Source organism: Myotis myotis, unplaced genomic scaffold, assembly GCF_014108235.1.
Source record: "Myotis myotis isolate mMyoMyo1 unplaced genomic scaffold, mMyoMyo1.p scaffold_m19_p_20, whole genome shotgun sequence".
NCBI lineage: Eukaryota > Metazoa > Chordata > Mammalia > Chiroptera > Vespertilionidae > Myotis > Myotis myotis.
In genome coordinates, this window is record NW_023416325.1 from 2,201,837 (window position 1) to 2,227,638 (window position 25,802).

The 25,802-nt window shown below is 51.2% G+C and overlaps 1 protein-coding gene and 1 long non-coding RNA gene across 3 annotated transcripts in view; one reads left to right on the plus strand and one right to left on the minus strand.

Moving 5' to 3' along the window:
* The window catches only part of TTC28 (tetratricopeptide repeat domain 28), a 379,564-nt gene extending 354,733 nt beyond the window's left edge, over positions 1-24,831 (plus strand). The window contains exons 14-23 of the mRNA XM_036353570.1: positions 223-364; positions 3,783-3,962; positions 5,871-6,591; positions 9,151-9,275; positions 11,438-11,669; positions 12,276-12,352; positions 13,834-13,857; positions 14,820-14,949; positions 17,700-17,807; positions 19,463-24,831. Coding sequence (XP_036209463.1) covers positions 223-364; positions 3,783-3,962; positions 5,871-6,591; positions 9,151-9,275; positions 11,438-11,669; positions 12,276-12,352; positions 13,834-13,857; positions 14,820-14,949; positions 17,700-17,807; positions 19,463-21,093 — 3,370 coding nt within the window. The 3' untranslated portion in view covers positions 21,094-24,831. The remainder of the gene's footprint in view (positions 1-222; positions 365-3,782; positions 3,963-5,870; positions 6,592-9,150; positions 9,276-11,437; positions 11,670-12,275; positions 12,353-13,833; positions 13,858-14,819; positions 14,950-17,699; positions 17,808-19,462) is intronic.
* LOC118678219 overlaps positions 8,617-25,802 on the minus strand; it is a 47,078-nt gene continuing 29,892 nt past the window's right edge. Inside the window, exons 3-7 of one of the 2 annotated variants that reach the window (XR_004974818.1) lie at positions 16,880-17,449; positions 16,173-16,342; positions 14,802-14,945; positions 11,726-13,030; positions 8,617-8,943 (exon numbers count right to left, since the gene is read on the minus strand). This is a non-coding gene — a long non-coding RNA (uncharacterized LOC118678219). Of the gene's footprint in view, positions 8,944-11,725; positions 13,031-14,801; positions 14,946-16,172; positions 17,450-25,802 lie in introns of both variants that reach the window. The other variant, XR_004974817.1, reaches the window with a different exon arrangement.

Below are 25,802 nucleotides of genomic sequence, written 5' to 3' on the forward strand. Positions count from 1 at the left end.
AAACGCCACGGAAATGAGTTGCTGCGTGCAGCTGGCTCACCCTCCTGTTTCTGTCGGTGCTGCTGTTCTGTGACAATCACCTGAAAGGGAGGGAGGGGCCCTGCCGGAGGGAGCTGGCGGGTGTTCGCTCTGGCTGTGGGCAGCGTCCACGTGCCTTCCCAGGAGCTGGCGCACCGCGGGGGGAGTGGCGAGGCCCTGCCTGACCCTGGCCCCTCTCTCCAGGAGCTGCCAGAGCATGACGAGCTTGGCCAGCAACACGATGTCGCCCGCCAAGGACGGGACCTCCTCTCTCCCCCGGAGGCAGAGCTTCGCCAGGCCCCCGCTCCGCGCTCTGTACGACCTGCTCGTGGCGCCCATGGAAGGGGTAAGTGCCCCGGGGCCGCGAGGGCGCCTCATTCCCGCTCAGTGCCCACGTGGGTTTCCCAGGACGCCAGCCTCCTCTGCCCCGCTTCTCCGCGACCCAGGCTCAGACCCTGGCTCTGCTCCTCACCAGCCTGGTAAACTCAGCCCGTCTCTCAGGCACAGGATGAATGTGCTCCCTCCCCGCCTTCCGCAGACACAGGAGGCGCAGGGACACCCCAGCAGTTGCCCGCAGGACCCACTGGAGCTGCCGCCATGGGGGACAGGCCGTGGCTCCCCGCACCCTGCTGGGGTGCGTCCTCATGGCCCCACCTCTCATGTGAGGGTCTTGCCTGAGCAACTCAAGCCAGGTCTGTGCGTTCTGGTGAGAACAGATCCCTCGACCTCGCCAACATCAGGAGTCACTGACTCCATCAGAGTCCAGCGTCCAGGGCACCCGGGCCTGGCATTTCCCCAGAGGGCTGGGAGCGGCTGTGGCCAGATTTCTGTGGCCCTGGTCTTTGCACATCATTTTTCTTTATTTCAGAGAGGAAGGAAGAGGGAGAAGAGAAACATCAATGATGAGAGAGCGTCACTGAGTGCGCTCTGTACGCCCCCTCTGGGGATTGAGCCCGCAGCCGGGGCGTGTGCCCTGACCGGGAATCAAACCATGATCTCCCGGTTCGTAGGTCGAGCTCAGCCAGTGACGTAAAGAACAACCGATGCCAGTGAGACTAGTGGCAGCTCCTGTTAGCCAGCGTGCTGCTGAGAGGCGCTAGGGAAGGGGGCGACGTGACGAGCTATGGGATAATCCTGAAGCGAGGCCTCGAGGTGGAGAGCGGACCTTCAGTTTCTGACATTTACAGCCGTTTCTCGGGATGACTGTTTGACGCGGAAGGAGCTTGTCTGCTTCCAGGGGTGCCAGGTGGCGCCTTTCAGAGGCCGCTGTGTCAGTACCAGAGCGAGGCTTTGTAGCGGCTCCTCGAGTACTCCGCTAGCTGTTTCACTGAAAGCAGCTGGAAGGCTGGGCTCCGATCAGGAGTCCTCTCCACCCCCACTTGCACCCAGTTGTTTGTTTATTTACACGCCCCGTGTCTGAGGTTCAGGCTGGCCCGGCGGGGGGGGGGGGGGGGGGGGCAGAGTCAGAGGCCTCAGGGCCACAGGGAGCCGGGGAGGCCTCTTAGCTCCTCCCCAGCGCTGCCCCGGGAGAGGAGGCCTGGATGGCGGGCTCCCACAGCAGGCACACCCGCTGCTCGGAGCCACTAGAGGGCGACGCGACACCGTCAGCCACTCCTGCCGGCACTGGCCGCTGCCAGACAGCCAGCTCCTCCTCCACATTTTCGCGGCAAGCCCACGATGAGGAATCACGGACACTTCCAGACTAAAACGATTAGCCTCTTCACGTGGGGCTTGTAATTGTTTGAACAACTGCCTTCGTTTAGCCGTGGTCCGTTGCTGAGGGACTAGGTCAGCCAGTAGGAAGGTGGGACGCAATATTGCACCCTGGGCTGCACCCTGTTTGACTTGATCTGCCTTAAGGGAAGTGCCACACTGCGCCTCCTGTCGGGAGGGAGTGAGCACGCTGTCTCTCTGAGGATGGCCCAGTTCCATGTGATGGCCCACGAGCCGTCACCAGTCATCAAGTCGGATCCTGTCTGACACCCAAGGGAGAAAAGGCACCAGAGAAGAGTTGCAGGTGTTTAGTGTGAAAGGGACGGGGACCCTGGTCATGTGCGTGGCATTTGTTTTAATCAACTTAGAGGGAAGGATGGTGACCCAGGCCCCTGAACCTGGACGTCCCTGCTTCTGTGGAAGGTGGGCCCCCGGGCGGCTCTTGTCCTGGCCCACGTGCTGACAGCAGTGTCTGGGGGTCACGTCAGATGTGAGGGTCTCCACTAGGAGAAGCTGCTCATTCACTCCGGTCCCAAGTCACCCCTCAGTTTGCAGATGGCGCTTCATCCAAAAGCCAGAAGCTGCATTAGTCAAGGAACCAGACTTAGAACAGGAACTCCCTCAGGGTTTGGTCAGACCACCCCTTAAAGGTCCATTTGGGGAGTCAGGACTTCTTCTCGTCTTTGCCGTCCTTATCATTATGTCCATTTATTTCAGTTCCCTGTTTCCTGTCGGTACGTCCTTAAAAACCAAGGCTCTAGGACAGGTAGCCCGTGTGCAGGACGAGAGGGGCTGCCTGTAGAAGTGGAGTTACCTGTTTCAGGACCCCAGAAACTTGATTAAAACTGGCTGTTGGAAAACAAACAAACAACAAAAAAAAACTTGCTGTTTGTGCTGGCTCCATTGGTAAACGCCTTCCTAAACACGGGAGCTTGGGAATTCACCCAGACCTCTCAGCTAAGATGCGCCTGGTCCCCAGCCAGCTCTCCAGGCAGTGGACTCGCGCTGTGACAGGCAGGGTCCCAGCCTGCTGGTGAAGAAGGGTGCTTCCTGGGGGAACAGGCAGCTTGTAGGACACCTGGCCTTCTTGTCTGGTTCTACTTCAAAAGGTCCATCTGTGGAGATTTCAGAGGTCAGAGCGGCTGAGTCTTTGCTGGAATTTGTGGGACTGTTAGTTGCAGGTGCAGGGCTGACGCTGAACCCTTTTATCTTTCAAACCCAGGACTTCAGAAGCCAGCAAATACCCCTTCTAGACTGACATATGGAGGTGCAGAGTAGCATTTCCTTGAATCGTCCCTCCGTTTTCATCTAACAGGTGACATGAATTTGGATAGAGACGTCGCTTTATTTCCTTTCTTCAAGTTCACATTGGATTATAGCTAATCTTTCTGTACAAGGGCAACGCTCACACATGCTGGAGGCAGAATTCGGAGACGGTTTCCAGGGCCTCCTTCCCAACGCATCCAATCAGTTTCCCACGGCCTTTTAACGGAGCTGTCATTCTGCCGTGCGACCCGTCTGCCCACAGGCCACTGCCGTCACCCGCCTGCTGCCCGCTGCCCGGACAGGGCCCCACCCCGGCCCTCGCCCAGGGCTGTAGGCATGTGCCAGCTCAGTAGCAGCTACGGGGCACTGTCCCAGGGGGGCCTGGGTCTACAGTTGGGATACGCAGTTCAGAGAAAAGTCTCCCCATCTCCCAGGCTGGCATTTCAGGACCTTTTCCTCTCAGTTCACCAAGTCCTGGCACGTCTCCATCTCTTTATTCACCTCGGCCCCAGCCCAGTGTCCCAGTTGTTTCTTCTTAGTTCATCAAGGTTCATGCAGCCTTGGTCTCCGTCCGCAGTTCTTTTGGAAAGAAGTACACCTGTAGAGAAAGGAAGCACCACGTGGTGATGCTGCTGTGAGCAGTGCCCAACCCAGCGCCCATGCGACCGTGTGGCCCTTCATGTGCCTGGTCCTCCGGGCCCACGTCAGCCCCGGCTCAGGGCTGGCCGGCGTGTGGGAGCCGGGCCCCGCCAGGCCCCGTGTCAGCCTCCGTGCTTGCTCTGCAGGGCCTGATGCACTCCAGCGGCCCCGTGGGCCGGCACCGGCAGCTGGTCCTGGTTCTGGAGGGGGAGCTCTACCTCATCCCTTTCGCCCTCCTGAAAGGAAGCTCCTCCAACGAGTACCTGTATGAGCGCTTCACCCTCATCGCCGTCCCGTCCATCCGCGCCCTCGGCCCGCAGGCCAAGGTAAGGCTCTGGCAGGCCCGTGGGGGGCACGCTCTCAGGTCTGCGAGGCGTCTTTGGCCAGACTGGGGTCTGAAGTGATAGGTTGTGATCTCTTCAAACTGCCGATTGTATAGCTTGCAGGTGGGTCGGGTGACTTCAGATCTGTCCAAAGGCAGGGGCACAGCCCTCCTGACCCCTGACAGTTCTTTGCTACTTCAGGAAGCCATGATATGGGTCGTTTCTCTTTCAATTTCTCTGCTGTGACATTAGGGTTGCAAGCTACTCAGAGGCACTAAGCCAGGCTGGAGGCCACAGGCCGAGGACCCGAGTGCCTTGCTCATCCCACCCTTCAGCTGCCCAGCAGAGGGCCACAGGCAGCAAAGGTGGACGAGTGCAAGTGGAAAAGAGCACCATCGGCCAACAAAAGGCCTGGAAACAAAGGCAGCTTCCAGGGGACAGGAAGGGGCTTGGGTTTCATTCAGCAAAAAAGTCAGCGTGGGAAGAAACCCTTGTGAAAATCGGGAGTAACAGTGGGCCGTCCAGTCAGAGGCCTCACCCGACAGCCACCTGGCCCTGCCCACCTGATTAGGGAGCCTTTTCAGCCAACCCTGAATCTCTCCCTTTTCCAAACTGAGAGACCCTGAAACCCGGGCTTCCTTCTGGCCCTTCACGGCCCGATGCTCCCCACTCGCCTGTCATTACCACCAGGACCTGAATGAATTGCTCAGCTTCAAACTTAAATGCCCTCCAGCTGCCAGCTGCTCTCAGAGCCCCTGAGACCACCAGGCAGGTCTTGGTCAGATGGGCCGCCTGTGGGGGGAGAGTGTCTGCAGGTTGAAACACCCAGACCCCAGGCCCAGGGTGCAAGCGGCCCCCAGGGGACCTGCCTGACCAGGCTCTGTTGGCCTTGGTCATTGGTATAAACCACGACATTTTTGCCTCACGGGGTTTTGGAGGTCTTAGTTGGCTATTTTTGTTGCTGAATCATACCTTACTCATGGGACAGAATCAGTTCTGAGTGAAGGAAATGATTTTCTCTGAGTTTTTCTTCTGCCCTTGGTTGACAATCCCAGATGGGAAGTGAGCTGGCCTGGTCGGATGCTGCTCCACAGGCAGGCTCCCTGCACCTGCTGCCAGGAGCACCGGGACCAGAGGTGGCCTCTGCAGAGAGAGCTTCCTACCGGTGACAACAGTGAGCTGGCTGTTTGCCAACGTCATGAGGGGATGGAAGAGTCCTGTCTCCTGACTGGCACCCAATAGGCATTTCTCTACCCAAAGTTTAAGGCATCCCCAAGTGTAGACACCAAAACAGTTATTTTGAAATAATGTGATGTTTTCCAGAAAGCACCGAAAGACATCATGGCAGGAAAATCAGAACTTCGTTGGACTTCTTCTTGCTGATTTTATAATTCAGTGCTGTCTTTATTTTGCAACACACTGTGGAAGGGAACTATAATCTTTTCAGTATGCCGTGTCTCTGAAGGACTTAATTTGGCCCTGTCTCCCCTGAGTTTGACTTGCTTTGTAAACAAAGCCACCCTACGCCCTGACTCATCAGGAGTGGGTTTCCCCAAGGGGTGCACAGGGAGGGCCTGTAGGGGTGAGGCTCAGGGCAGGCAGGCACCACAGCCCCTCGCCTCCAACCTGTTCTGTCCTGTAAACACCTCCCACCCCTCCTGGGGTTTGACAAACGGAAGCAGCTTTCTTACCACCCGGTCCTGATTATTCCCAAGAGCTTGTCACAGCAGGTGTGATTTTCAGTAAGACATCACCTTGTCAGTAGGTGTTGAAGATCAGAGCGAAGGAGGTTATTGGGAGAACAGGTGGAGCCAAGGTGGACCCAGCCCTGACAGGAGAGCTGGCCTTCCCTGGGCTCCTGAGAAGCCCGGCCAGTCTGACAGTGCTTTGCTTGTGCTTCCTCCCTCCCAGTCTCACCTGAGGAAAACCCCGCCCACCTACTCCAGCTCCACCTCCATGGCCGCTGTCATTGGCAACCCGAAGCTCCCGTCAGCGGTGATGGACAGGTGGCTGTGGGGGCCGATGCCATCAGCCGAAGAGGAAGCCTACATGGTGTCGGAGCTGCTGGGCTGCCAGCCCCTGGTGGGCAGTGTGGCCACCAAAGAGCGCGTCATGAGTGCCCTGACCCAGGCTGAGTGTGTCCACTTTGCCACCCACATTTCTTGGAAACTCTCGGCCTTGGTCCTCACACCCAGTGTGGATGGCAACCCTGCCAGCAGCAAGAGCTCCTTCGGCCACCCCTACACAATCCCTGAGTCCCTGCGGGTGCAGGACGACACCAGTGATGGGGAGAGCATTTCGGATTGCCCACCCCTACAGGAGCTGCTGCTCACAGCCGCCGACATCCTGGACCTGCGCCTTCCGGTGAAGCTGGTGGTCCTCGGCTCCTCGCAGGAGTCCAATAGCAAAGTCACAGCCGATGGGGTCATCGCGCTGACACGGGCCTTCCTGGCTGCGGGTGCACAGTGTGTCCTCGTGTCTCTGTGGCCTGTGCCCGTGGCTGCTTCCAAGATGTTTCTCCACGCCTTCTACTCGTCCCTGCTGAACAGCCTGAAAGCCAGCGCTGCCCTGGGAGAGGCCATGAAGGTGGTGCAGAGCAGCAAGGCCTTCTCGCACCCCTCCAACTGGGCAGGTGAGCGCAGGGCCCCAGCTGGCACCTCTGTCCGGGGCCTCCCCCAGGTCAGTCCTCACAGCCTGGGAGAGTTGGGGAGGGCAGGGCGGGGCACTGGGAAAGGCAGATGGGAAGATTCTGGGGGAGCCTCCTTTGCTGAGATTTGCCCTCTGCCAAGTCAGTCTTTTGCTACCATGGCATTAAAATAGTCCTTTGACCAGGGAGCAGAAGTTTGCCATCAGAGTGTGCATGTAAAACTCCTGGGGTGTTTACCGAATGGCCCACTTTATGGCACCCTTGTGTAGAATCCCACGACTGTAGAAGAGTGGTGCGGTAAAAAGACCCTGGATTTGGTGTTCGGAAGACTTGGGTTTGATTTAGCTCTGCAGCCAGGCTGTGTGACCTGAGACCGGTTACTAACCCTCTCTGAAGCTCCATGGTAACATGAAGATGATGGTGATGCTAAGAACTCCCTGCCCACGTTTGAGATGATCTGTGAGGAGTGGGCTGAATGTCTTATGATGCGTGAAGCACTGCACGTTCTGAGGGGGCCTGCCGCAAGGGGTGAAGGGAGAATGTTCCCTATGACAGCTGGTCACAGGAGGGGGGACGAGGGACTCTGCCTCTCATCTCCATATGATGATCTTCATCCTTCAGGGTCCCTGTGAACGCCCCATACCCTCCCTGATAGGCTGCGATCCAAACCCAACTTCGGCCATTCTCCCACCAGCCTTTCACCCAGCTGCGCTGGTTTTGCTGACACAATTCATGACCTTCAGTCTGTGGTGCTCTCTCAGAATTGGCCCCTACACCAGTGGGGACAGTACTGACCCATAAAGCAGTGTCTTAAACCTTGAGAAGCAGAGGAACATCAAACATACTATTTCCAAACATTTATATTTTGTTTCAATGGCCAAAAATGTACCATCTATGGATATATTTAAAAGTTGGGAACAAAATGGCCTTCAACTTACTTTTCCTCCAGAATCAATCCAGTTGACATGTGCCAATGTTTTTGGTGTCATTTTCTGAAGTTGGATAAGCCCTGAAGTGGGGCCATGGTGTTCCCACGCCCAGCCGGCCAGCAAACGAGCCTGCAGGGGCCCCGGGTGCAGAGCTGTGCTGTGGTGCCAGGCGGATGAGCTATGTTGATATACAGAAACATCTGTTTACATCACTAGCACACACAGCTGTAGTGCTGTTGTTTTTTAAGGTATCAAAAAAACGATGTAGAGTCTATCCTATTCTTGTGGCCGGAGAGAAACATTTAGTTGGTCCAACAGGCCTCACCTCATGGCGGCCCTCACCTCATGGATGGGCAGGCAGCCTCTGGGGTGGGGCCTGGCTACACTGCTGAGCTACTTCTGCCGCCAGATGCAGGGATCAGAGGCAATGCTGGTGGTTCTCACGCAGTCACGGAGATCTCAGCACTCAGTCAGCAACCAGAAGGGCCTTTGGCCGGCACAGCCCCACAGCACATACCGCAGGGTTCATGGGAACCCGGTCCCCGTGCTTAGCCAGTTATTCCTGACACGTCCCCTGTCCCTCCGTGCAGGCCCCTCCCTGGCTTCCCAGTGTACTTAGGGACATGGCATTTTTGTTTAGTTTTCGTGACAGATAATTTAAAGTCACAACTGTGTTCTGGGGAAAACGATGTTTAATGATGCTGTCCCATTACCCTGAAAACTGGCTTTGGCTCATTCATTCTTTGTTTTTTTCACTCATTCTTTTAGAAAACCCTTTCCCTCCATTTGGGGGCAGGTTGGCCTCACGTTGCTTGGTGGCTTAGAGACTGCTCCGTCTGTGCCTCCTCCAGCCCTCCTCACAGAGCTGCTGAGGGAAGAGGCTGGGATCTAGGTGGATGTGTGGCCCTTCCCAGCCTGGCTCAGCTGCTCATTCTTACAGCTGGAGGAATACCTCTTTTTTAAAAATATATTTTATTGATTTGTTACAGAGAGGAAGGGAGAGGGATAGAGAGTTAGAAACATCGATGAGAGAGAAACATCGATCAGCTGCCTCCTGCACACCTCCCACTGGGGATGTGCTCGCAACCTTGACTGGAATCGAACCTGGGATCTTTCAGTCCGCAGGCCGATGCTCTATCCACTGAGCCAAACCAGTCAGGGCATGGAGGAGTACCTCTTGCCCTCTCGTCCAGGGCCCCAAGAACTCGGGCACACCTGCCCCCCGTCCCTGGGCATGTACCAGACAGACACAGTTGTACCTGCAGGAAAACAAAGCACATCATTCCTTGAGATGGTGGCCAAGCCAGGGATGGTGGCCCGGGACATCTGTTCCCTCCTTTGCTCGCAGCGCAGTGGAAAAGTAGAGGCGGTTCCCTGAGCACCGATCACTGCAAGCAGCACTGCACACCTACGGAGCGGTATTGATTCTAAAAAGGGAGGGGACTGAAGGGTGACAGGCTGCCCCCGTGAGTGGAATGCTCCACGGTCCAGCCCATAGAGCAGCTGTCCTGGCAGCCCCTTTCCGCTGGGTAACTGCGGGATGGGTGAGCTGTAGAGCCAACCCAGCTGAGGTGACAACAGGCCCTGAGGTTCCCTCTGTGCTCTCTCCCCACAGGGTTCCTGCTCATCGGGAGTGACGTGAAGCTGAACAGCCCCTCCTCGCTCGTGGGCCAGGCCCTCACGGAGGTCCTGCAGCACCCGGAGCGTGCGCGGGACGCCCTGCGAGTGCTGCTGCACCTGGTAAGGGACTGGGGAGCCCTCACCCAGGCTCCTATGGAGCAGAGGCTGCCAGAAATGCACAGGGGAGGCTGAATGGTTTCCATAGCACCAGGACATACGAGTAGGTGGAGGGGACATTGTCCCCATATGCCTGTGGGTCAAGCCAGTTGGTCCAGGTGGGGGGCATAAAGTGTGATGTCACACAGATGGCTACAGTAGTCCTCGCCAAGACCCTGGGGGAGGGACAGCCGAGCAGTGACCTGGCGCAGGAGCCTGCACCACAACCACTTCTGGGCCATGTGGCTTTGGGCAAGTCATCTTAGCATCCTGAGCCTCAATTTCCTCATCTGGAAGCAGGGATCAAACTTTAACTTTTCAAGGTTATTGCGAGGATTGGAGGAAAGGTGAGTAGCTGGCACACAATGGCGTTCCAGTAGCTGAGACGGTATATTATAGTCAGCGGGCACTGGCTTTCCCCTAAAGTTAGTTGGAAGAATCATCTAAGCCTGACGACCTTGGCCAGCCCTGATCTTTGCAGGACGTGGGTGAGAGTACAAACGGCGGGCCCATGACATTTTGTAACATTTAAGCTACACATAATGCCAAGAACTAGCGATAGAAACCTTGCTTCACCCTTCTACCTTGACAACCTGGAAAGTGGTTTCAAATAATTTAGAATTCTTAACCTCCTTGGAGTTCTGTGCCAGAAAGACCAGCCCAGTCCTAGCCAGGAGCCCACACCACATCCAAGCTCTTTCCAAACTTGATGCAAACAGCTGCCCATGGCCACCTCACAGGATAGGGGTGTGTGCGAGGGCAGACCCAGAGAAGGGTCCAAAGGGGCCCTGGGAGTGGGAAGTTTAGTCTGGGGACGGGGTTCTAGGTGAGCATGTGGAACCTGGAAACTTCTGATAGTTCTCAGGCCAGACTTAATGTAGCCCACATGCCTGCTACAGAGATGTGCCCACATGTTTTGAGGATTTGGGGAGACTTTCCACTAATTTTTTGTCTGTGCCTGGAAATTGCATAGAGCCCTTAAGGTGCTCAGCGCTGGGCCCTTCTCAGGTCCTTGTCAGCCCGTCACCCTCTTTCTTACAGCAGCCCCCAGACTGCTTTTCGTAGATAACGAAACTGCCCTGTTTGGTTTGCTTCTCCGAGACAACGCTGCGGAGTCAGAGCCAGGCCTCTCAGCGGCTCCCCATTTGGCCTTGAGGCTCCTCGGGCACATTTAAGGGTTTTCATTATCGGCTTCATCTGGTTTGACTGCAGAGGCCATGGGTCAAGCTCACCAGCCCTTACACCCTCCTGGTCACTCTCGGTGCCCCTGGCCCCGTGTGCAGTGTCTTCAAGGCCCTTCCAGCCTGACGGACAGCCAGCTGGCTAGTGTCCATCTGACCCAGGACACTCATTTCTTGCTGCCTGTGATGTCGGCCCACAGCAACAAGATTTTACTATAAGAAAAGTGTCAGATGACATCTTGGAATGACTCTTCTGTCCCTCCAGTGCTGGCATACGTGCCCCAGGGCATGCAGCATCTCGGGATGGACTGAAGTTCTCTATAGAGAGAACTGCCAGGGCAAGGTCTGAGGCTGTGGGGAGTGCTAGGAGTGCTCATGGGGAGAGAGAACATTGTAGTTACTTGATGTGTTTAGCCCACATGTCCCAGGCACTGGGTTAGGCCCTGGAAGTGGGGAGGGCCACTTGGAGGAGGTACAGGTCCCAGAGGCAAGTACTGTGGGGTGAAGAATGCGTTGGAGAGGTTTTGCCAGCCAGGGCCCTGGGATGGGCACTGTTTGGTGTATGGGGCACTGAATGGGGGGTCTTGAAGGTGTGAGGTTTATTCTAATGAGGGGTAGCCTGGTATGGCTTGGGCAGGCTCCTGACCTCAGACTGGCTTTCAGACACATCACTTTAGTGTCTGTGGAGGAGAGCCTGGGGCAGGAGGAGGTGGGTTAGGGGAGGGGCAGAATTCTTCCATGTTGCACCAGTCCTTGCTTGCTCTGATTATAACATCCCTCCCCTTCTGCAGCCTCCCTTTCAAGAAGCCGGGCCGTTTGCTGCAATGTCATGGTCCTCAGGCCCGGGTGCCCTGCACTGGCTTCATAGATAACAAAGCCACTCCGAGAAACCAAGGCTGGCCCCTGAGTACAGCAGCTCCTCACTCTCCTTTCTTCCCCTTCCAGGTGGAGAAGTCCCTGCAGCGCATTCAGAACGGGCAGCGCAATGCCATGTACACATCCCAGCAGAGTGTAGAGAACAAAGTGGGTGGCATCCCCGGCTGGCAGGCCCTCCTCACCGCCGTGGGCTTCCGGCTGGACCCCCCAGCCAGTGGCCTGCCAGCAGCCGTCTTCTTCCCAACCTCCGACCCAGGCGACCGGCTGCAGCAATGCAGCAGCACCATCCAGTCCCTGCTGGGTGAGCTCGGGCAGGGCGGGGCAGGAGGGGTCGGTGGCCGTGGCCTCTGCACTCACCAGGATGCTGGGTCTCATCGCTGGGAAGGAGAGTGTCTTGAGAAATGGCCGAGTCCCAGACACAGACTTCTGATTTAGAGGAAACGAGTGCTCTTGACCTGATCGTTTGAATGCAATGGCAAGGCATTCTCTGCCATAGGGTACTGCCCTGGCTCTCCCTCTTCCTGAGGTAATGGTGGGTGGATAGCAGCCCCTGTTAATATTTAATCAGCAGCTTTGGATCTGAGAGCCATGCAGCCTCCCCAGGTGAAGTGGGGTGCAGAAGCTCAGGGCTGCCCTTGGTGCATCACTCAGTGGGTGATGCTGCCGGAGTAGCTGAGACAGGGTTCTGGAAATGTGACCCTGCACCTGGAGGACTGCAGTAGGGTCAGGCCTGGTGCTTGCCCCCAGCCTGCCTTTCTCGGAGCCCGTTCTCTGCTGTCAGACATGGACGTGCAGGGCCGGCTGTCCTGAAGGCCACCAAAGCTGAGCTCTTTCCTCTGGGAAGGCAGCAGGACTGTGGGCTCAGAGGTCCCTCTGGATAACACCCATCTCCCTCCTCTTGGTGTAGGTCTTCCCAACCCTGCCCTCCAAGCCCTCTGCAAGCTCATCACTGCCTCGGAGACGGGCGAGCAGCTCATCAGCCGGGTGAGTCGAGCTAGGACGGCTGAGCCCAGGTTTGAGGGCGCCATGCCGAGTTAGAAAGAGGGTGACTTGGCCCTGAATCGGGATTTGCAAGTAAAGTCGTCCACTTGTTTTTTTCAGCCTTTGTGATTAGAAGGAAGAGGCAAAAGCTGGAGTAAGCATGTGCTAGACACAGGGGCGCTGAATCCCAAGAGCTTAAGGGCCTTCAGAGGACACTCAAGGGGCTGCTGTCACCTGTAATCACAGGGCATTTTCTGAACTCTCCATTCAGTGGCCTCCTGCACCTTGTCATCCCACCCGTTTTTCCTGCTAACTGACAAGTGTTAAACAGCCACCTTCCCGAAGCCAGCAGGTGTGGGGCCAGCCTGGCTACAGGTGCTCCAGTACTTATTCTCAGATCAAAGTATGAACTCCACTTGAAACAAAATAGCCACTAAGGCACGGCAGTGATCCCAAACAGCTCTATTTCAAGGAACCACTTAGCAGGTTTTTAAAAATGTGCTTCCTATTAAGGCAGTGTAGATCTACTTCAGGTATCGGGAGGATGCTGACTCTCAGAGCTTCTAATCTTCCTACTGGCTACAAGGTCTCGCACAAGCCTCAGGATGACAGCCATGGGTACGAGGGCTTCTGGAGGAAGCAGCAACCCTGAAGAGCACGGAAGAGTTTTCTCTGGTCCACCTGAGTATAATAATTTGAAAAAATAACATGTATTATTACATATTTATCAGCAGATATCACTTTAGGCAGAAATATTTCTACATGGAAATCGAGCTCCTCCTGTTAGAATTAACCTCTGAAAATCGGAGTGGTGCCTGGAGCCTCCACATGTGTGAGGTTGTTTGCAGCCTGGATTTGAACATAGCTCAGGGGTCTGGCTCCTTCATTGAATTCCTACTCATTTTGTAATAAGTTTGTTACATCTGCTTTTAAACAGAATCAGGACAACACTTGTCAATGTTGCATATTAAAGTGAACCCAGGTGGGCCAGAAGCCTGTGCTCTACAAAGAGAGAAAGTTAGAATTACACTTGCAGGACAAGACAGAGTCTAGTTGCTTAATTTCTTGCTTTCGGTGGCAGCACAGGGACTTTCCTGGTAATCCGTCCTGGCCCGCCCACTGTGGCTGGTGGACATTTCCTGAGTCACTATGGACTTGGGTTTACAGAGTGGCCTGTTCATACCCACTGTGCCCCTTCCCCACTTGAGTCTGCCCTGCCCTGCTCCTCTCCTGGTAGGAAGGGCAGGACCTGGTTGACCCTGAGCCCCTTGACCCCGAGTGCTTCTGGTCTGGGTGCGGCTGTTCATTTTCCTGTGTGTCCCTGCTGACTCTTGCTCCTCTCCCCTCCCGGTCAGAGCCTCAGGCCTGGTATGGCGCTTCCTAAAGCAGTGATCAGCTCGTGTTGCATAACAACCTGTGCTTGAGTCTAAACTGTCTCTTTCTCTCTCTTTTTCTTTCTTTTTCTTATAATCTGCTGGCCGAAGGCTGTTAAAAATATGGTTGGAATGGTGAGTACTACTTTAAGTAGCAACTGTTGTCAGGTGAGCCCCTCAACCCACCCACCCACCCCCGAGGTCCCCTTGGCATGCTCTGAGCACACGTGCTGTGCTGTCTCTCGGAGGCCCATGCCCATGCCAACACTTGCTCGGGCTGGGGTGACTAGTGCCGCTCGCTCAGGTGGTCCATCCCCTTCCTCTGCTCTGGCTCCCCCTTTCCTGCTGCACCCTCTTGTGTTCTTGATTTGACCTTTCAGTTCCATCAGAACAGCTGAGGCAGAAGCAACTGAGTAGTGTTTATAGATTCGGGGAATCCGAAACATCACAGCACGTCAGCAGGTTGAGTGCTGAGGCTCCAGAGCAGGGGTGGGGAACGTCTGGCCCACGGGCCATATAAGGCCCAAGAAATCATTTGGTCTGGCCCTGCCAAGTTATTAGGGATGAGTTAATGAAATGCTTGACCAAATATAGGAGGCTAATTTTTAAGTTAACTTTGTATGGCCCACAAATGATGCTATAAATATCCAAATGGCCCTTGGCAGAAAAAGGTTCCCCACCCCTGCTCTAGAATGTAACCTTGGATTCTTCACCGTTTACCTCAAGATCATAAAGATGGTTTTAATTAAATAGACAAAAAGAGAGGGAGATGACCAGGCCTATGAACCGCCCCCCGCCAGCCCCTCTCCAGTGCTCAGTAGCCCCGCAGCGAATGTGCTCAAGGGAAGACGTGAGGCTGGAAGCAGAAACCCTGACTGTGGGCTGGCCCGTGACCTTTACCAACCCACTGCCCCTTGGGTTTCCCACAGAGAGAACAACAGGCATGAGACACTAAAGAGTATTTCAGATGCTATACAGACATAAGCTCGTTAGTGATGACAGTAACAGGCGAGAGGAGAGGAGCTCGGGGACAAATCCTAGGTGGGCTGGAGGGGAAGGAGGCTTGGGAAGGAGCTCACGTGTTCGCTCTCACTCAGCTCCACCAGGTGCTGGTCCAGCTGCAGGCCTGCGAGAAGGAGCAGGACTTCGCTCTGGCTCCCATCCAAGTCTCCATCAGTGTCCAGCTGTGGCGGCTCCCGGGCTGTCACGAGTTCCTGGCGGCTCTAGGTAGGAAAGACTTATTGGTTTCTTTAGTTCTATTTTTGAAAAATCAAGTTTTCTCCTAATTTCTTTTGGGTACAGTTGGTGGGCTCTCGGGTTTTCTATCTCCCTAGAATTTTTATTATTCAAATAGTTACCCAGAGGTTCTAGTGGTTTAGTACAATTCCCAAAGAGCTCCCCAGCTTTCTCCCATTTCCCTTATGACTTTTTCTCTCATTTGTGGTCATCATTTTAATATGAACCTGCTAGATTCAGTACTGTTGGGAGTCATAAAACAATGGTTTTAATACTGGAAACAGGCAGAAAGAAAATACTATTGAAACCACCTTAGCTTTTACTGTGGGACCTAGAACTGCACGTACAGGCCCCTGTTCAATCCAGGTGCTCACTGTCCTTTTTCAACACTGAGGCAGCTCCCGACAGAACTCCCCTTGTGTCTCTGTGCCTTGCTTGGGAGCCATTCACACCAGTGCTTTTTTTCGTCTACCTGTCATGTGCCAGCCAGTGTCCTATGCACTGGAGATGCAGCAGTGAGCAAAAGACAAAAGGCCCTGCCCTCTTAGACAGACAGTAACCACCTCATCTAAGGGAGGCACCTTAGAAGGTGAGGCGCACTGTGACAGAAAAAGCATCACGGTCCTAGTGACTGGCATGGGGGAGGGCAGAAATGGGTCGAGAAGACATGGGATGGCCTTTGGTTTTAACCTGAGAATGGGGAGTCTTTGGAGGATGACAGCCTGACTTCACTGTTATAGGGACCAGACATGGCAGGACAACAGGTCCTTAAAGAAGAATTTTCTTCTGGTTGTAAGGCCCAGATATTCAGTACTGGGTCATTTTTTCTAACCCATTTTGTAGATGACCTTTCCTAGCCAACCTCAACTTAAGGTAACAAGGGAAACCCACAAAGCCCCCACCGCACACGTCCCCTGTGAATAGGCATTTTAATGTCCTTTAGGATTTGTATTTCCTTAAAGCAGTCTTCTTGGTGTAAACATAGCACTAAATAAAAGTGGTCAGTAGCAAATGGAGAACGAGTGAGAAAGGCCAGGTCTATACCCAGGACGTATCTCTTTTCACTTCCATGACAGGCTGTAGGGCTAGTCTTGGGTAGTAACACAGGTGAGTAAGGAGATGAAGCCAAGACCTTTCTTTATAAAGGAAAAGCTCTTCCGTGCACAGCCTAAGCCTCCCGTGGGTGTAGGTGTGGTGGAGCCAGGCCTCCTTACCTGTGAACTGGGTTTCAGTGCCCATTGTCAGGTGTGTCACTGGCTCTCTGGTGCTGGGATTGTGGGTGATTTTCCTTGATGTTTCTCTACTTCTCTGTACTTTCCAAATCCCATTGATACTCAAGGCATGAGCTGGTATGCACATACTTATAATTTCCAGGTCCTGTGGACTGAGATGGGGGGAAGGGGAAATGCGGCGGCTGGCCATCTAGAGAAATGGCTCCCTCATTCTGAGGGCTCCAAGGGTCTGAAAGATGCCCCCTTTCCAGTCCTCAACATGAAACACATGCCATCAAAACCCATCACAGGGCTGTTGGTTATTTAGAGGACTGAGTTCTATTAGAATCATTTTGGTAAAAGTAGAGGTTTCTAACTAAAATATTATATTTATATTAATTTGTTTTTAAATGCTGAGTTCCCTGAGACCTTCCTGTTGCTTTCAGGGACTGTTTATGATTCAGAGAGGAAAATGTCCCCCAGCAAGCAGAATGCTGAGTAGCTCTTTGAATAAACCTAATTCCCAAAGGAAAGACAGTGTCACACCAATATCAGAATCCTTGAGTAAGAATACTACCTAGACACAAATTTCTCCTTTAGTAACTGCTCTCCGTCATGAAAGGCACAACATGCTGGCGGGCAGCACTGTAAATAACAGGTTCCAATCACTGCAACAGTGAGATCAGAGGAGGGAAAGGGCCTGATCTCACCGGTGCCTGCGTCCGGGACTTCACCACCAAGTGTTGGCGTGGTTAGCGGGGCTCAGTGATCTGCTGAGTGAAGATTCTCCGTGCTGAAGGCTCTTCAGGCCCTAAATTCTTGCTTAGCGGTGCCTTTCTGTGGACAGAGCCCTTCATCACAGCGTGCTTGGCTTCTACCTCCTGAGCTCTTCCTGGGGCGATGCACGGGGTGCCTCTGCAGCGTCTCTTAAGCGGTTGGAGTGCTTGTGGCAATAGCTCACTCAAGCCTCTTGCTCAGGAGGCTCATGCTTTCTGTTGTGCCCCAAGTCTCAGGCAAACCCTTAGACTCGGGGAGCAGCCCCTCGTGGGCTTTGGCAGAGTGGAGTCCCTGCAGGGTGGTTCAGCCAAGAGAGCAGATTCAGATTCTCTACCATCACAGCTCACTCCAAAGCCCTTGGCAGCAGACACTGACCACGTATGAAGATACCGTCCTTGCCACTGAGAAGCTTCCACCTTCCCATGCACCAGCTCTGCATACTGGACCCAATGCCAAAGAGTGGCCAGTTTTTGTCCTGGACTGGCTCCTTTAAGTGGACTGTTCTACAAAAGAATGGAGAAAACAAATGTTAATGAGCCTTACTAATTCCAGCCCTCAGCTCTCAAGAAGGCAGTACAGGCAGGAAAGCAGCCAATGCTCTATGAAGGGACTCGGGAGCCCCAGGCAGGGTGCTTGCGGAGGGGTCTGTGGGGGTTCCCATGACACTGTATGAGGAGCCCTACAGCTCTCATCCTTTTCAGGATATGGAATCTTCCCTAAGGAAGCAGATGTTTATACTCTTTGTTCCTCTAGGTTTTGATCTCTGTGAAGTTGGTCAAGAGGAAGTAATCCTGAAAACCGGGAAACAAGCCAGTCGAAGAACCATGCACTTTGCACTCCAGTCCTTGCTCGCCCTTTTCGGTAAGAGCTCCGCCCAGCGCCCCTGGGGTCAGACACCAGCACATTTTAGGAAGGGGAAAGAAATGTGAAGAAACATTTTTGTGTGTGTATGTGTTAGGGACTGTCCAAGAGCAGTAAAGGAACTCCCTGCTCTCATGGAACTTACAATTAACATACATGTAGCAGATCAGATGAGGTGCTGCCAAGTGCCATGAAGAAAACAAGCAGAGTATACTGGCCTACAAAGTGAAACAGAGGCCACAGAGCAGACAGAATAGGGAGGAGTGGCACCAGGTCACTCAGGCCTGGGAGGGACACCTGCCTACCTGACCTTTAAAGGGCCAAGCTGGCTGCAGAGTGAAGATGAAATGCTGGCTCGATGGTAGCCATGGTTTGATGGCAGCACCAACAGGATCTATTGAAAAATGTCTGTCAGATAGACATCAAAGGTGATACCCTATTTTTGGGAACAACTACCAGAAGGGACTACCTTTTGCTGAAACCTTGAAAGTAGCAGGAAGAATGAGTTTTATCTTGGACGTACTGAGTTTTGTTTTGAATCCTCACCGAAGGATATGTTTTTTATTGATTGGAGAGAGAGAAAAACATTAATTGGTTGCCTCCCATACGCGCACCAACCTAGGATTGAACCTGCAACCTTTTGGTGTACAGAACGATGCTCCAACCAACTGAGCCACCAGGCTAGGGCGGACATACTCAGTTTTGAAGTATCCTTAGACCAGCCGTGGGCAAACTACGGCCCACAGGACGGATCCGGCCCGTTTGAAATGAATAAAACTTAAAAAAAAAAAAAAAGACCGTACCCTTTTATGTAATGATGTTTACTTTGAATTTATATTAGTTCACACAAACACTCCATCCATGCTTTTGTTCCGGCCCTCCGGCCCAGTTTAAGAACCCACTGTGGCCCTCGAGTCAAAGAGTTTGCCCACCCCTGCATTAGACACATACATTAGACACAAACTGGTTCTAGAGTTTAGAGTTCAAGGAGAGGCCATGGTGGAGACGCATGAGTGCATACAGGTCCGAAGGGAAGAGGATTGTGAACATGCCAGGGTTCAAAGGTCACAAAGATGAGGCGAGGCCTGGGAAGGAGTCATCAGAGAAGGCAGAGTGCCATCGACCGCAGAGCTGAGGAGTGAACACGGATGTGGTAGCATGGACGTTATTGGTGACCGTTACGAGAAATGGGAGGACAAAAGCCTGAGTGGAGTTGGTTAAGAGAAAGTGGGAGGAGAGGCAGTGCGGAGAGTGACTCCTGAGGAGGCTGCTGGAAGGCGCAGCGATGGGGCCAGAGCTAGAGGGATAGGGGGTTTGGTTCTAGGACAGGGGACATCATAGATTGCCTACAGGCCCCAGTCAGGGCAGGAGGCAGACGGGGTTGGGGGTGGGGTCCCCAGAAGAGGGAGCAGAGTAGGGAGTGCATGGTGGTTGCAGCGGGGTCTCCTAGGGTGTTTCTGTCCCTATGTAAGATGTCCTTTTCCCAACAGGACTGTGTTTTTCAGAATTACAAGATGAATTCAAGTTGTATATAAGTAGCACTTGTATAATTCTTTACTAGCTTCTATGCATATAAAGATGCTTGTGGTTTTGAAAGAAAAATCAAAACCATATAGAATTCTAACTGCCTTCTGGGTACATACGTTTTGTCTTAGATTCGACTGAGCTGCCCAAGCGCCTCAGCCTCGACAGCTCGTCTTCCCTGGAGTCCCTGGCCTCGGCCCAGTCTGTCTCCAATGCCCTGCCCTTGGGCTACCAGCACCCTCCCTTCTCTCCCACCGGCGCAGAGAGCATCGCTTCGGACGCCATCTCTGTGTACAGTTTGAGCTCCATCGCCTCCTCGATGAGCTTTGTCTCCAAGCCTGAGGGTGGGTCAGAAGGTGGGGGTCCCCGAGGACGGCAGGACTACGACAGGCCCAAGAATGCTTACCCACAGCGATCCACCCTGCCTCGGAGCCAGCTATCCCCTCAGACCCGCCCTACAGGCAGCAAAGATGAGGAAGAATATGAAGGGTTTTCCATCATTAGCACTGAGCCTTTGGCAGCCTACCAAGAAAACAGAAAGACACGCTTCTCACCAGATTACAAACAGTCCCGAGTAGGGACAACTGGAGGTGTGAAAGTTTCCATAAGCTCCAAGGGGAGCATAAGCACTCCAAATTCTCCAGTTAAAATGACTCTGATTCCCAGCCCAAACTCACCCTTCCAAAAGGTTGGAAAACTAGCAAGTTCAGATACGGGAGAATCAGACCAGTCTAGCACAGAAACAGATAGCACTGTGAAATCCCAAGAAGAAAGCAACCCAAAGCTGGATCCACAAGAGTTGGCCCAGAAAATTCTAGAGGAGACACAAAGTCATCTTATTGCAGTGGAACGTCTTCAGAGGGGTGGCAGTCAGACCAGCAAGAATAACAACCCAGAAGATGGCATTTCCATGCCAAATAACACTGCCGTCTTCAGAGCATCAGAAACAAGTGCGTTCAGCAGGCCTACGCTCTCCCATCAGAAGAGTCAGCCATCACCAATTACTGTTAAACCAAAGCCCCCAGCCAGAAGCTCATCCCTGCCCAAGGTGAGTTCAGGATACAGCAGCCCCACCACCTTGGAGGTGTCCATCAAAGACAGCCCGAGCCAGCATAGTGGCCGCCCGTCGCCCGGCTCTGATTCCCAGACTTCCCTGACTGACCAGCCTCTCTTTAAACTGAAGTATCCCAGCTCTCCTTACAGTGCCCACATTTCCAAATCCCCAAGGAACATGTCCCCAAACTCAGGCCACCACTCTCCTGCTGGTAGTGCACCGTCCCCAGCTCTCTCCTATTCCTCAGCTGGTTCTGCTCGCTCGAGTCCAGCTGATGCTCCCGACATAGATAAACTGAAAATGGCAGCCATTGACGAAAAGGTGCAGGCTGTGCACAACCTGAAGATGTTCTGGCAGAGCACACCCCAGCATTCCACAGGACCCATGAAAATATTCCGGGGGACCCCTGGAACGATGACTTCCAAAAGAGATGTCCTCAGCCTGTTAAATCTGTCACCTCGGCACAACAAGAAGGAGGAGACCGTAGACAAGCTTGAACTCAAGGAGCTGTCTTTGCAACAACACAGAGAAACACCACCAAAACCCCCTCCCAACGGACACTGGCGCAGCGAGACCACCACGTTGAGCACGCTGCCACCACCCGCCGGCCCTCCTGCTGCAGCCCCCACTCGCCCTTTGAGACTTCCTTCTGGCAACGGCTACAAATTTCTGTCCCCGGGAAGGTTTTTTCCTTCCTCCAAATGCTAAAGCATCTTTGTGCCAGGGACTCAGTGCAGCAGCCTGCAGATGACCTGTTCGCTTGGCCTACTCCCTGTCTGAGTGCAGTCACCCCACAAAGCCACCAGCTATCTCACAAAGGGTGCACTCCAGGCCAGGGCACCACCACACACACAGATGGTGGCTTCTCTGGGTCAGGTTCATCAAAAGCCAGCACTTCTGTGGGATTGGTACAGGAGGCTCATGGAATTTTCTACACACTTCACCAAATGTTTACCTTTGAACTCTCTGCTTCTCATCTTTGATGTGATTCTTCAACAGGATTTTTGTATTAAAAATGGCCAGGGTTCTGGGGTGGGGAGAGGAAAGGGAGCACATATTTTGCTAAGAGGTATATATGCAGTACCTTTTATACACAGAAATACAAATAGAGCTTTTTTAAGGCTTTCAGGTGCTGACTGGGGGTGGGATATATAAAATCTCTCTAACTTGAATTCTACATGAAAATGTTATATTAGCCAAAAACAGAATAATGGTTTAAAAAATGCCAATGATTTTAAATTAAATTGTAGCAGTTTTGGTCTCATGATACTGTAACATCACAGTAACAATGCAATAATTCACATCAAAACAGCGCTTCCATCCTGAACTTGGTTTTGTTGAGCTCTACAAATATCCTTGGGGCCCACCGTCAACCAAACTTGAATTTTCTTAAAAAATTTATATAACTCTTATCCAGGCATTTCAGAACTATGCAATTGCGATTTAAAATGCAATTTTGTGCTTTTAAAACATTACTGACTTTTTTGTACGTGGATGAACAACTTGGTTTTATTATCAATAGTACTTTGCATTTATAGCTATTATTTTTAAAAGCTCAGAAAGTTTTTTAAAATGTCAAATTTTGAATAGTCATCAATAAGTAATTATCAAGCTTTGGGGTGGAAAGACTGAAATTGATACTCAGTTTCCTTATAAGCAAAAAAATAAAAATAAAAAAATAAAAAAATCCTCTAACTAGATTTAACCAGAATCTAGCCTTCCAGCTCCTATTCCCTTTATTAGCTGCTTAATTTTATTATCTTTTCCCACCTCCAGGCCTCTAAAACCACTTCTAACTCTGTTGCCAGGTTCCCACAATCCCAGCACCCCATGTCTGTGAGCTACACAGGGACCCTCATCTTCGCTGCGACCGGGGCCCCCTGCTCTCCCACAGAAGGCTTTATGTCCATAGCCCGAGAAGCAGGGCCTTGGGTATATTTACATCCAAATACTGCTGAACAGGGAAACACATCCCTGAAGGTGTTGCCAGCTGGGAAGAGACAAAATAATAGTCTAGAGAAGGGTGACATTAACATATCCAAATAAAGAAATGCAATGCTGAAAGTTCTATCAGTGCTAAGGTTAGCTGGAGAATGTAAAGAAGCCTCTCAGGTAATTCTAAAATGAAAAGCCTTCACCCTCACTGTGAGGATGTATCACACAAAGGTGGGCTTGGCCCGGGGCACCCGCAGCACAGGGAGCGAGTGGACGTGAGGGGCCTGGCATAAGGGTCACAAACATCAAGACCCACAGGGAGAGATCTTAACCTTGGGTAGGATGCCACTCTGTAAACATGACTGGTCCTGCTCCTCGGTATACTCTGAAAGAGGAAGGGATAATATTTATTCAATTTGTGTTATTCTCTGCTATGTCGTAGAGGTTTTTGCATTTAACCCAACAGCCATGTCCACAAAAGCAAACAATAAGGCTGTCCCAGTCTAACCCTGATCTAATGCTGGAAGAGAAATAACTTTATGTCAATAGGAAAAAAATAAGTGGTAATAAAAGTACTAGTGTAGCAAATGAAAGCCAAGTTTACAGCACTGTGCATTAGATAACAAAATCAGGTTCTCCATTATGAAAACTAAACCTCACAGTAAATTTCTGAATCTATATGTAGATAGTTGGGCTGTTCCTTTCTTAGCAAATCTCAGCCTCTTTCCCAAGTGCCAAGGAGCCCTGGACGGAAGGCCTGGGTCTGTGCTCTGTCCGTGAGGACAAGGCTGCTGCCCATTTGCCCACCTCTAGCTCATGCCTCCACCACACCACACCGCTTCCCGAGGTTATCAGGCCAGCCAGGAGAATTCGTGGACCCTAACTTGGTTTCAGTCCTACGTACATTATTGTTACAGGTTTCATGTTGAAAAGCCAAATGGTATATGTGTTTTTTGTGTTGTTCTAGATATAAGCTACAATGAGGGAAAGCTGAGATGGTGAAATAATAGGACCAAACAAAATCACGGTAGAGTCGTTGCTTCTTGATGTTTACTGTCACTCTTGGTGTTTTCTACAGGAATAAAATGGATGTAAAATCAGAGTGAATTTTTCAGGCTATACTGAAAAAAAAAAAAGGATGCACTTAAAAATTGTGAGATTGGGTAATTCACAGATTTCTTTGTACAGATCAAGAGTTGGCAAACTACAACCCAGAGGCTAAATCTGGTCAGAGGCCTGGTTTTTTTTACAGCCATGAGCTAGGAATAGATTTTACATTTTTAAACAGTTATCTAAATACCCACATAACATTCTTGATTTTTTCCTCTTGGCCCACAAAGCCTAAAATATCTAAATACCTGGCCTTTTAAGAAAGTTTGCTGAGTCCTGGTATAGATAACAGAAAACACAATCAGAATAATGTGTTGTTTCTACAATCAAGGGGAATTGTCAGGTTATAGACAAAATCGATTGGCATTCATGAGAACTCTGAGGCACATGGATAGAAGCGAATGACTCCTCCATACATAGTCTTTGGCTTTTTGCTCCATCTTGGAAGGAGTCAATGGATGTGGGTAAAATTTACAAAAATTACTTTTTCTTTTCCATATGCAAATCCCATTGGATACAATTCGATTTCAGCTCAGGAAACTGGAATGCCCTGCCCCTACTGTACTCATCAGATGCAAATACACTGAACACAAGCAATAAAATCTCCCTTGCCTAGCAGCCTTGGTATGACCACAAAGCAAGGTAGGAGTAGATTCTACCTTAATTCTCACCAGTGAACTACTCAGCTACTTTGCCTTTTAACTAAGTCAAAATACCAAGACACAATTAGCTACTAAAATTTACATTAGTGTGTAGTAAAATGAAAAAATTCTCACCTCCATCCATTTGAAAAAAAATCATGGTTCGCACTGATGCTTGCTGGGTCTCAGCAGGAGACCAGTGCTGCACACACTGTCCCTATCCTGACCTTGTCCCAGTGACTCTCAGTAGGTGATCATGGTAGCAAGTCTCAGTATGGTGCCTGCCTGTCACGCCACTTCCCACCACAAGGGGAACTGTCACTTTGTTAGTTTCACTTAAGGCTGGAAAAAATACCACCCAATAATCTGGTTTGCTTTTAATAAGTAGGCAGAAAGTGAAAAGTGTATAATATTTCATCACCTATTTTGTTGTTTTATCTAAAATGATTGTACATGTGGTTTGTGAACTGGGCCCTTGTTTGTGCCAGATCCTTCAAAGATATTCCATGTAAGGATACATGTGGTCACCTCTCCCTTCCTCAGACCCCTGCCCCACTTGGCACTCACACCCGTTGTATGCAGAGGTAGCCATCTTTGGCCTATGTGGACATTTTTGTAAATTACAGTTTCCAGATGGCATTAAACTTTTTATATTATGAAATTTATCATGTAAAAAGAACTTCATATTTTTATTGAGATTGCTAAGGCACTTGGCCTTCTTTTGTGATTTCGGTGTCTATTAAAGCATGAGTTCCCTCGGCTTCGAGTGCTGTATCTGAATCACTGTCTATACACATGCCACCCTTTCTAGGTCTCTCCGCAGTGCACAGGGTAGTCATGTGTCATTAATAAGCACGTATCTGTCTAGAGGTTTATCCTTGTAAATACACTCGACCCTCACATTTGCCAGGAAGACAATGGACAGCAGGCCAATCCGCATGCAGGCTTCTCCAGCGCCAAGGCATTAGGTATCTGTTAGTGGGTGGCTATTTAGATGCTAAATGCTTCTGATATTCTGTGATCAGAGTTGGAGGACCAGAAAATTCTAGTTACATTATTAAGTGTTTAGACAAAACAAAACAGAGTTCATTACAACCAGATCCCTCTATCTAAAGAAACTTCTAAGGAAAGTATTTCATAAAGAATGAAAACAGTCCTACATGTAAAAGTCTGAGAAGCATGATGGACTAGTGAACAAAGAACTAGGTAAATGTGAATAAATCAAAACAAATATTGACTGTATAAACAGAGTACTGTCTTATTTGGGTAACAATAAAAATAATAGATAACATGTAAAACAAGGAAGTTAAAGTATTACAGGTTGTTTGGGAAGAGTAGGTTACTTTTTAGAGTAAATTAAATAAATGTACATAATCACCCACAAAAATAGAAACAGATGGCTATACTTCCAAACTAGCTGGGGGATGAAAAATGAGTAAAGTTTGTAAAACTTGATTGATCTAAAGAAATAGAAAAAAGGAGGGAACAACAAAAACTATTTTAAAAGCAAGACAAATACAAAATAAGAAAAATTACCAATAATCATGATAAATTTCAGTGAACTAAATAATTAAAAAGGAGATCAACAGCCAATAGCAATATGCCACATGCTCCTTAAGAAACTATATACTATTTGGAAAAAAAAACACACCAAAGCATATGGCCCCAAAAATTTGACAATAAAAGGATCAGCAAAATAGCTATTAAAGTAAAAGGCACCGATAAAAAAAA